At 47.3% G+C, this 11943-nt stretch overlaps 1 protein-coding gene across 1 annotated transcript in view; it reads left to right on the plus strand.

The window, feature by feature from the left end:
* The window catches only part of LOC115085001 (serpin B10-like), a 72640-nt gene extending 63071 nt beyond the window's left edge, over nt 1–9569 (plus strand). The window contains exon 8 of the mRNA XM_029590506.1: nt 7979–9569. Within this exon, the coding sequence (XP_029446366.1) occupies nt 7979–8383 (405 nt within the window). The 3' untranslated portion in view covers nt 8384–9569. The remainder of the gene's footprint in view (nt 1–7978) is intronic.
* The last annotated feature ends 2374 nt before the right edge of the window (nt 9570–11943 follow it).

Below are 11943 nucleotides of genomic sequence, written 5' to 3' on the forward strand. Positions count from 1 at the left end.
GTGGCTTCGGAACTGGTCTGCAGACGCCTCGTCGAAGTCTCAACTGGGTTCCTTCCCTTTTCGGGGTAAGTTGTTGTTTGGAGATGAGCTGGAACAGCTCATAAAGGCTTTGGGTGACAACAAGGTTTATAAGTTACCAGAGGATAAGCCCAGGACGGCCCGCTCATAGGGTAGCTATAGGGGCCGTTTTTGGGGACAGTGCAGTTTTAGGCCTGGTCGGGGCACGTCGAGCTATACTCCTAGACAACCGGCTGCTAAAGCACAGACCTGGTCTTATTCCTTTTGTGGCAGGCGGCCTCAGCGTGCCGGAACCCATGCATTCGCTCCCAGTGGCAAAACAGCTCAATGAAGGGACGCTGGCCCATTCCTCCCTACCGAAAATCGGGGGTCGGCTGTCCCTGTTTCTAGAGGAATGGGTCAAGATTGCCTCGGACCAGTGGGTGCTAGACATTATAAGTCACGGTTATGTTTTGCATTTTGCTTGTCCCCTCTGGGATCTTTTTCTGGTGTCCCCTTGCAGTCCACCCCAAAAGCAGCAAGCGGTTCTGCAGACTCTAGCACTTTTGAAGGCGTTGGGAGCAGTCGTGCCAGTTCCTCCGTCGGAACGTCGGACCGGTCGTTACTCCATATATTTCATGGTGCCCAAGAAGGACGGTTCCTTCCAGCCAATTTTGGATCTCAAGCAAGTCAACAAGGCCTTACGGGTACCTCGTTTTCATATGGAAATGTTAAGATCAGTCATTGCAGCGGTCCACAAAGGAGAGTTTTTGGCTTATTTGGATCTGACAGAAGCTTATCTTCACATCGGAATCCACAAGCACCACCAGCAGTTTCTGAGGTTCATGGTTATGGGCCAACATTACCAGTTTTGTGCTCTACCGTTCGGACTGGCGACTGCTCCCCGTGTGTTCACCAAGGTGCTGGTGGTGGTCGCTGCAAGTTTACGACAAGAGGGGATACTAGTTCATCCCTACTTGGATGACTGGCTCATCTGGGCGAAGTTGGAGGATCTCTGCAAAGAGGCGGTTCACATGGTAGTATGTCGCCTTCATTCCTTGGGTTGAGTGGTCAATTATGCCAAGAGTCAATTGATCCCCTCCCAGGTGATAGAGTTTGTGGGTGCTCAGTTCGAAACCTTGTTAGGCAAGGTTTCGCTACCAAAAGTCCAGCAGGGGTCCAGGAACGACCTCCTGCACTCGAATCGTGTTGCCGTACGGCCGGCGCCATTTTGCTATACGGCAATATGGCCGGCGCCATTTTGCTTAAAATGGCGCCGGCCATATTGCCGTACAGCAAAATGGCGCCGGCCATACGGCAACACGATTCGAGTGCAGGAGGTCGTTCCCGGACCCCCGCTGGACTTTTGGCAAGTCTTGTGGGGGTCAGGAGGCCCCCCCAAGCTGGCCAAAAGTCCCTGGGGGTCCAGCGGGGGTCCGGGAGCGATCTCCTACGCTCGTGATGTCGGGGAACAGAAACCAAAATGGCGCCGGCACTACCTTTGCCCTGTCATATGACAGGGCAAAGGTAGCACCGGCGCCATTTTCTATCAACGCGCCCGACGCCCGAGAGTAGAAGATCACAACGGGACCCCCCCACTGGACCCCAGGTAATTTAAGACATTTTGGGGGGGTTCGGGAGGGTGGGGGATTTATTTTAAAGGGTCGGGGTGGGTTTTAGGGATGTTTTAGTGTGCCGGTTTTCCCGCCCTCCCCCGATTTACGATTTACACGATATTTAAAAACACAAAACCGCGACGATTCGATTCCCTCCCCCCCCAGCCGAAATTGATCGTTAAGACGATCGATTACACGATACACATCTCTAATATGAACAGACAATGAGGTACCCGAAGTCGTCTCGTGGCCGACGAGGCCAACAAGCTGATGCTCTGGGCGGAGCACCACCTGGACAGAATTGCAGCGTCTCACATAGCGGGGGTCGACAACGTTCAAGCGGACTTCCTCAGTCATCAGCAATTGGTTCCCGGGGAATGGGAACTGTTAAAGGAAGCAATGCGAATGATCTCGAGATGTTGGGGAGTCCCCCACTGGACCTGATGTCGACTCGTCTGAACACAAAGGCAGCTCGTTTCTTCAGTCACCGGCGAGAACACGGATCCAAAGGGGTGGATGCTCTGTTTCTACCTTGGCCACCGCACATTCTTCTTTATGTGCTCCCTCCATGGCCACTTGTCGGGAAGATACTATGCCGCATAGAGTCTCACCCGGGACTGGTGATCCTAGTGGCTCCCGAGTGGCCTCGAAGACCATGGTTTGCCAATCTGGTCAACCTAGCGGTGGACGGCCCGCTACGCTTCAGTCATCTATCCCACTTGCTTCGACAGGGTCCCGTATTTTTAGAGCAGGCCGGTCGATTCTGTCTAGCGGCCTGGCTTATGAAAGGTGACGGTTAAGAAGAAAGGGGTACTCGGAGGCAGTTATTTCTACCCTTCTGCGTGCCCGAAAGACTTCTACTTCTCTTACCTATGTTCGAGTGTGGAAGGTTTTTGATTCTTGGTGTAGCAAGGTAAACTTGTCACTGCGTAGAGCTACTATTGTTCACATACTATCATTTTTGCAGGGCGGCCTACGAAAGGGCCTGTCTTACAGTTCACTCAGGGTTCAGGTTTCGGCCTTGGGCAGCTTTTATAGTAAGGTTGATGGTATTTCCATCACAGCGCATCCGGATGTGGTCCGATTTTTGAAAGGGGCCAAACACTTGAAACCGCTGGTGCATGCGGTCTGTCCGTCCAGGAATTTGAATTTGGTGCTTCGCTGTCTTTGCGGGCCCCCTTTTGAGCCTCTGAAGCGAGCGACAATTAAGGACTTGATGCTCAAGGCTGTTTTTCTCGTGGCTATCTGTTCAGCCAGGCGGGTTTCGGAACTACAACCCTTGCCATGTTGAGAGCCTTTTTTGCGTATTTCTGATTCAGGTATTTTGCTTCGCACAGTTCCCACCTTTCTGCCCAAGGTAGTCTCGACTTTTCATGTCAACCAGTCTGTCGAGTTGCCGGCCTTTTCAGTTGAGAATAAGGATCTGAAGAGGTTGGATGTCTGAAGAGTACTCTTGCGATACTTGGAGGTTACTAATCCATTTCGTTTGTCTGACCATCTCTTCGTTTTGTGGAGCGGTCCTAGTAAGGGGGCTAAAGCTTCTAAAACTACTATCACCCAATGGTTAAAGGACGCTATTGCTTCTGCATACATTTGTCACGGTCGCCCACTGCCGGACGGCCTTAAGGCGCATTCTCTGAGATCTCAGGTGACTTCATGGGCGGAAAGCCAATGTGTTTCCCTGCAAGAGATTTGTCGGGCAGCCACGTGGAAGTCCTTGCACATGTTTGCTAAACACTACCGGTTGGACGTACGGGATCCGAAGGTGCATTCGTTTGGCAGTAGTGTGCTTCGAGCGGGACTCTCCAGATCCCACCCCATCTAGAGCAGCTTGGGTACATCCCAGCAGTCTGGACTGATCCTGGTAAGTACAGGAAAAGGAAAATTAGGTTTTACCTTCGATAATTTTCGTTCCTGTAGTACCAAGGATCAGTCCAGACGCCTGCCCGTATACAGGAGAGTCCAGTCAACTGTGTTTATATTCTCTTGACAGGTTTTGCGACAGTCAGTGTCTTTTTGCAGAGCTTTCTAAAGTACAATTGTTCCTTTTACACATTTTTACACGTTGTTACCTGGTTATCAGGTTCAGTTTTAACTTGGTCTAGTCATTGTTTTGACACAGCGTGTGTTTGCGCATAGTTCAATACATGGAAATTGTAATAAGGACCATTCATTCTGCTTTGATATCAATGATACCGAGGGATCGCAGATGGCACCCGGGGTTATGTGGGAGGTGTTTTTCAGTTTCTCTCTGACACCATCTGCTGGAAGAGAGGCATAACCCAGCAGTCTGGACTGATCCTTGGTACTACAGGAACGAAAATTATCGAAGGTAAGACCTAATTTTCCTTTATTTCCATTTTAGTACATACTATTCAAGTTGAAATATTACACACTAAAACGAAAAATTAAAAAACAAAATTTCATGAAAAAAACCCTATCCTTTCAATTTTGAACAATATGAAATGACAAAAGAACATATTGTAAGAAGTTGCCAAGGTGGATCAGATTAAAGGTCCATCAAGCCCAGCATCCTGTTTCTAACAATGGCCAACCAAGTTACAAGTACTTGGCAAGTACTCAGACATTAAATAGATCTCATGCTACTGCAATGGCTATTCGCTAAGTCAACTTGACTAATAGCAGTTTATAGACATCTCCTCCAGGAAGTGGTCCAAACCTTTCATAAACCCAGCTAAGCTAACTGCTTTAACCACATCCTCTGGCAACAAATTCCAGAGCTTAATTGTGCATTGAATGAAAAATAATTTTCTCCAATTTTGTTTTAAATGGGCTACTTAGTAACATCATGAGTGCCCATTAGTCCTTCTATTATCTGAAAAAGTAAACAGCTGATTCACATTTACCCATTCTAGTCCTCTCACGACTTTGTAGACCTCCATCATATCCCCCAATCTTCTCCAAGCTCCCTCTTCACACAGGGGAGCTATTCTATCCCCTTTATCATTTTGGTCGCCCTTCTCTAAAGCTTCTCTAGTGCATCTATATATATTTTGTGATGCAGCAACCAAAATTGAACACAGTACTCAAGATGTGATCTCGCCATAGAGCAATACAGAGGCATATTGACATTCTACGTTTTATTCACCATTCCCTTCCTTATAATGCCTAACATTATGTTTGATTTTATATCTCTGCAGCACACTGAGCCAACATAGGCAATATCCTGTCATTACCTAGTTTGTTAATAATGACAGCACATCTCTAATTAATAGTACTTTTAATGCATGTTAATGTTTGCAAAGATGTTAGCATTCTTTAGTACAATGATCTCTACAATGGTAACTTTCAACATGGCGGTAAAGTTTACATGTACTTTATACGCATAGGGGTAGATTTTAAAACTAGCGCGCGGGCGTACATGTGCGTGCTACCCGGCGCGCACACATGTATGCCTGATTTTCTAACTTGCGCATGCAGATGCGTGCAAGTTAGAAAATCGGGGGTCGGCGTATGCAATGGGGTGCACACTAGTGCACCTTGCGCACACTGACGCCCACGGGCTTCCCCCATTCCCTTCCCCTAACCTAACCTTCCCACCCCTTCACCTAACCTTTCCCCCCCAGTCCTACTCTAACCCCCTCAGAATTGTCATCAAACGTTTTGCGCCTATCTGGAGGCAGGTGTAGGTTGCGTGTGCCGGCAGCCTGCCTGCACGCGATCCTCTGACAAGCAGTCATCGGAGGGCTCTGGCCCCATCCCCACCTGCCCCCGGACTGCCCCTTTTTGCAAGCCCCAGGACTTACACGTGTCCCGGGGCTTTATGCGCTTCGCCAGGCCTTTTGAAAATAGGCCTGGCGCGCGTAACCTTTTGAAAATCTGCCCTATAGATTTTTACTAGAGATGTGAATCGTGTCCTCGATCGTCTTAACAATCGATTTCGGCTGGGAGGGGGAGGGAATCGTATTGTTGCCGTTTGGGTGTGTAAACTATCGTGAAAATCGTTAAAATCGTGAGCCGACACACTAAAACCCCCTAAAACCCACCCCTGACCCTTTAAATTAAATCCCCCACCCTCCCGAACCCCCCCCCCCCAATGCTTTAAATAACCTGGGGATCCAGCGGTGGTCCAGAACGGCGGCGGTCAGGAACGGCCCCCTCAATTGAATCCTGTTGTCTTCAGCCGGCGCCATTTTGCAAAATGGCCACCGCAAAATGGCGGCGGCCATAGACAAAAACGATTCGACGCAGGAGGTCGTTCCGGACCCCAGCTGGACTTTTGGCAAGTCTTGTGGGGGTCAGGAGCCCCCCCCCCCCAAGCTGGCCAAAAGTTCCTGGGAGTCCAGCGGGGTTCAGGAAGCAATTTCTTGCCGCGAATCGTTTTCCGTACAGAAAATGGCGCCGGCAGGAGATCGACTGCAGGAGGTCGTTCAGCGGGGGTTCCGCTTGATGGAACAACAAGCTAGGTGGAGAGAACAACAAGCTAGGTGGCGAGAACATTGTCCAAATCTCATCTTGGAGTGAGTTTCCTCACTCCGAAGGCCATCAAATCTTCACAAGAGACCACTGTTCTGTTCATACGTCTCATGTTGAATGTGAAAGTGGCCCCCAACCCCCTACACTCATACCTAAACCCCACCTCGAGTTACTAGGTGGACCTCCCATAGGTATACAAATACCTGTCTAGGGAGTAGGCACTATAGCAACTCTCTCTCTCTCTCTCTCTCTCTCTCTCTCTCTCTCTCTCTCTCCAGGATACAGGCTAAGAGCATGTTGCATAGCTGTTATTGCAATTTGCGATACACATGCTTATTTGCATAAGGTACCACCCCTTATGCAACCTTGGAAAATGAGGCCCTAAGTAATGGCCACTGAAGATCCAGCTACATTCTGTGGTTGTCACTTAACCAGCTAAGTAGTTATCTGGATAATTTAGAAGCAGGGAATGGGCAGATTAAGGCAGCATTACTTATTTGGCTAACATATAGGGTCATTTATCAAACTGCGATGTGTCCTTATCATATGTGTTAGGGCCTTATCGCACAGGATAACGGCTGTATCGCAGCGGTATTATTTAAATGAGGGGAAGGGAAGGAGTGTGGGCGGAGTTATGGCCTGGCAGCACTGCAGGCGAAAATGCACCACCACGATGCGGCTGGCCGCACAATTTCACCCCAGCCCCTTTTTTTAGCGTGGCTCATCATTCTGCTATAAATATAATATAAATATAGCAGAATGATGAATCTAGCTACAAGTTAACCAGATAAGTTAGACCTGACTTTTGTCTTAGCCGGATAAGACTTATCTGTCTTTAGTGCCAAATACGGGGATATTCAGCAGCATAGCCATGCTGCTGAATATCCCATGCCAGTTAGCCGGATAAGTATCCGGCTGACTTATTTAGTCAATTTCTTTTCAATATTTACCATTATGTGCATAACTGCAGACTCCATCCCAGCTCTGCCCCTGGAATGCTTTTGCTCAGGTTGCGTAAAAGAATACACGTAACCAGTTACCTTTTTATGCACTCAGCCCTGGGTCATTTTAATATGGCCACTTATATGCAGAAAAACAGGTTTTAGCTTATAATTGACTTTGAAAATTACCTTTGTGTTTACAGTATCTCCGTAGCAGATTCAGTCTTTTTAACTGCATATGTATATTTTTATTTATTTATTTAATTTATTTAGTACTTTTCTATACCGACATTCATGATATAGAACATATCATATCGGTTTATAAGGAACCAAGGGTAGTAACAGTAACCTTAACATAGTAGCAGAGGCAAAAAAAGTTACAATAAAACAAGGATGAGGATCTAGGAGGAAGAAGAAGAAGCCAGAAAAAGAAAGGTAACTTGGTAACTATAACAATTCAGTTATAATATCTGAGATGGAGTGCACTGAACATGAGGCCTTAGTGAATGGTCTGTGGCATAGCTGATGTAGGCCTGGATTAGGGGAAGGCTTGTTGAAACAGCCAGTCTTAAGTTTTTTTCTGAAAGTCAACAATCAGGGTTCCAGTCCGAGATCGGGGGGGATAGCATTCCAAATGGTTGGTCCAACTATTTTTTAAAATATGAAGGCAATTAGACATTCATGTATGGGTAACGGAAGAGTTTTTCCCTTTCATACTGAAACTGAATTTGTAGTGCCAGAGGGAGACTCATAATACTTTTCCATTTGTTTGAATTCCTCTCTTACCCGATTTAGCAAATAGCCAAACCCTAATTTGCTCTTTCCCTTCAGTGGACTTCCTGAATTCAACAATATAAACTTGGGCTGTTTGGGAAGATTTACATTGGTTGTAAAATTCCCATGCTTCACTGCACATCATCCCTTGCAATATGAGCAATTCAAGTTTTGTATGCATATGATAATTTATTTTTTTTTTTACCTCTGTAGCTGGAACGTGAATTGACACCAGAAAAATTAATGGAGTACACCAGGCCAGGTGTAATGGAAAACATTTCTGTGGAAGTGTTTCTACCCAAGACCAAGCTTGAACAGAAATATGACTTTAGAGAAACTCTGAGCGTCATGGGCATGAGTGACGTCTTCAGTCAGGGGAAGGCAGATCTGTCGGGAATGTCTAAGAGAAATGATCTGTTCTTGTCACAAGTGTACCACAAGACCCACGTGGAAATTAATGAGGAGGGAACAGAGGCCGCAGCTGCCACTGGAGCTGTTGTGAATGCACGAAGTAGAGAAACCTGTGTAAGGTTTGAAGCCGATCACCCTTTCCTCTTCTTCATCCGGTACAACAAAACCAACACCATTCTCTTCTGTGGCAGAGTCTGTTCCCCATAGAAAGAGCAGCTATTCTATATTCAAACCAATTTTCATATTATTAGCATAGAGTTAAAAAGCTGAAGACGTAAATCCCATACACCTTTCAGAATATATTGCTTTCATTTCTGTATTCTTTTCGCAAAACTTTGTAGATGAGAACAACCTAACCGTATAGATTATCACACACCTGTAAACAATATATAAGGTTACTTCACAAGCACAACATCTCACAGCAAGCCTACACCTAAAACGGAATGCCTGCAAATGCAAGGTTAGAGAAATCAGTTAGGAGCATATGTAACTGATGCCCACATTGACTGGCAGTCTATAGACCACACAGAATCGTGTTATTTTAACATGCCATGCTGCTTGCTACATCCTTCAGAGCTTTTTAGAGGGCAATTTTCCAAGGTATTCACCCAGGTATAATGGCTTGAGATGAATGAAAATTGCCTTCCTCATATATGGTAAAAAGTCCATGCAGGTTCCATGGCAAACATATTTTTAACTGCAGGAAAAGAGGCGCCTATGAGGGCGTATTATTTAGGTCAGGAAGAAACATGGTTTTTGTATGTTTTATTTTCAACTGTACATGCACTACTTTATCCCCTCCACTACTTGCACAAAGAGCAGATGATTTTAGTCTGCACACTTTGCACGACAATTTTTAAAGAGAGATTTGCGGGTAGTTTCCCTTTGAAGATTTGCATAAAGTACATGTCTTTATATTTCATGCAGAGTTTGCAGATATGTGGACTATTGGAAAATTGCCCCAAAATGCTCTGCTAGAAGAATTATATTTTACTTCTTAGCAAACTGCAATAGAAAAGTCCAACCCAAACAGTACAATGAAACTGCTTCTATAAGTAGGCTATTTTATGTTTTTCTAAAGCCCAGGAAAAAGCATATTTTGCATTACAAAACCTAGGTATTAAGGGCTGGATTTTAAAAAGGTTATGCGCGCCAGGCCTATTTTAAAAAGGCCCGGAGACGCACGTAAAGGTCCGGGACGCATGTAAGTCCTGGGGCTTTACTAAAGGGGCGGTCCGTGGGCGGGGCCAGAGGCCTCTGACACAGCGTCCATTGCCACTGTGCCACTGTGCCGAACAATCATGTGACAGCAGGCTGCCGGCACGCGCAAAAGGCAAAATAAAAATTTGGGGGGGTTAGAGTAGGGCTAGGGGGAGGAAAGGTTAGGAGAAGGGGTAGGAAGGTCAGGTTAGGGGGAAGGGAAATTCCCTTCCATGCCGCTCTGATTTTGGAGCGGCCTGGGAGGAAACAGGGGAAGGCAGTGCGGCTCGGCACACGCAAGTTGCACAATTGTGCACCCCCTTGTGCGCCCCAACCCCTGATTTTATAACTTAAAATCGGGTGTACATGTGTGCGTGCCATGTAGTGCATGCACATGTACGCCTGCGCACCTTTTTAAAATCTACCCCTATGTGCATTAAGGGGTAGATTTTCAGAGCCCTGCTCGCCTAAATCCGCCCAAAACCGGGCGGATTTACGCGAGCAGGGCCCTGCGCGCCGGTGAGCCTATTTTACATAGGCTCACCGGCGCGCGCACAACCCCGGGACTCGCGTAAGTCCCGGGGTTTTCGGAGTGGGCGTGTCGGGAGGCGTGTCGGGGGCGGGGCCGGATTGCGCGGCGTTTCGGGGGCATGCCGGCAGCGTTTTGGGGGCGGGTACGGGGGCGTGGCTACACCCCGGGGCGGTCCGGGGGCGTGGCCTCGCCCTCCGTACCCGCCCCCAGGTCGCGGCCCGGCGCGCAGGGGTCCCGCTCGCGCGCGGGGATTTACGCCTCCCTCTGGGAGGCGTAAATCCCCCGACAAAGGTAGGATCGGGGTTTAGACAGGGCCGGGCGGGTGGGTTAGGTAGGGGAAGGGAGGGGAAGGTGAGGGGAGGGCAAAGGAAAGTTCCCTTCTAGGCCGCTCCGATTTCGGAGCGGCCTAGGAGGGAACGGGGGTAGGCTGCGCGGCTCGGCGCGCGCAGGCTATACGAAATCGATAGCCTTGCGCGCGCCGATCCAGGATTTTAGCCGATACGCGCGACTATGCGCGTATCTACTAAAATCCAGCGTACTTTTGTTTGCGCCTGGAGCGCAAACAAAAGTAGGCTGTTCGCGCTCGTTTGAAAATCTACCCCTAAAAGTATAGAGGTCGATCTTCAAAAGGTTTAGCCACCTAACTTCAAGAGGCAGATGGCTAGATCAGCTCCTTTCAGCATCCATGGCAGTTGAGCTCTACTGGATGGCTGAGATTAGCTGTTCCATTTCTGGATGATCCTGGGAGCAGGACTTGGTGTAGGGACAAACATTAGCTGGCTAATGTTAATTTTCAGCTTTATCTAACTAACAGGGTCATTCATCAAAATGCATTATGGCATTAATGGCATGACTCATGCGATACTTGCGGTACCGCATGGCGTGAATGCAAATTTTTGAAAGGGGTAGGATTGGGGAGAATTAATGAAAATGAGGGGTGCTATCGCACAGTGCTTTTAATGCCAGAAACAACTACACCTTTTTTCCTGGTGTTGAGTTGTGTGATGTGCCTGTAATGCAATATGCACTAAAGATTGCAAATTGCATTTTGACTATTTCTGGTCAGAGAGAGAGAGAGAGAGAGAGAGAAAGAGAGTGAGAGAGAGAGAACCTCTGGGGCGGTCTTCATAGTATTCAACTATTTATATCATTATAGGAGGGGCAGCTAATAACTTGAGGTGAGGTTTTGGTGGTGTTTTAGGGTTTTGGGACCAGTTTGACATGCAGAGTGAGACGTACGAACAGCACAGTTCACCTCAGTGAAGATTTGAAGTCATTTGGAGTGAGGAAAGTCTCACAAAGATGAGATTTCTACAATATTCTCTAGCCCCCAAACCCTAAACCACCATCAGAACCTCACCTTGAGTTATCAGCTGCCCCTCCTATACTGATATAAATAGTTGACTACTATGAAAGTCTCCCCAGACTCTTTCTCTCTCTCTCTTTCTCAGATTGAGAGAGCCATAATATGGCTACAATGCATGTTAAACAGCCTTTAACATGCAATAAATGCTGTATATTGCACATTATAGCATGATGTTTAGGCCAGAAACCCACCCCCTATTACAATGAGTTCATTTGCATGTATGAATTTTGCAAAGCAGCTCATACATACCTATTCCTACGCTAATAAAATAATGCAGCTGACTTAGAAAAGAATCAGCCCTGTTACTTTATCGCATTTGAGGGAAGTGTTATTTTCCTGGAGCACTGGGATGCTAGCGAGGGACCCCAATCATCCTTTGTGAAAATTTAAAGGGCCAAGTAGCCTGAAACTCACCTCCAAATTATAGCTAATGCCTCTGGGAGGGTCTTTGGAGACCACTGCCCGCCAACTGTAGAGGCAGCTCAGGCCCCCAAAAGTAAAAATAAATTATGTAAAAATACACAGTGATGACCTGCCTCTTCCCAAACCCCTCCCATTTTATCCAAAAAACTCCCCAGCAGGGGTGGAGTGCTGCCTTCCAGTCCTCCATGGCAGTTCCCACCTCTTCCTGTTCCCCAAGTTCCAAATAATAGAAAATCCCTGGGGTCT

This window comes from Rhinatrema bivittatum, chromosome 2, assembly GCF_901001135.1.
Source record: "Rhinatrema bivittatum chromosome 2, aRhiBiv1.1, whole genome shotgun sequence".
Taxonomy (NCBI): domain Eukaryota; kingdom Metazoa; phylum Chordata; class Amphibia; order Gymnophiona; family Rhinatrematidae; genus Rhinatrema; species Rhinatrema bivittatum.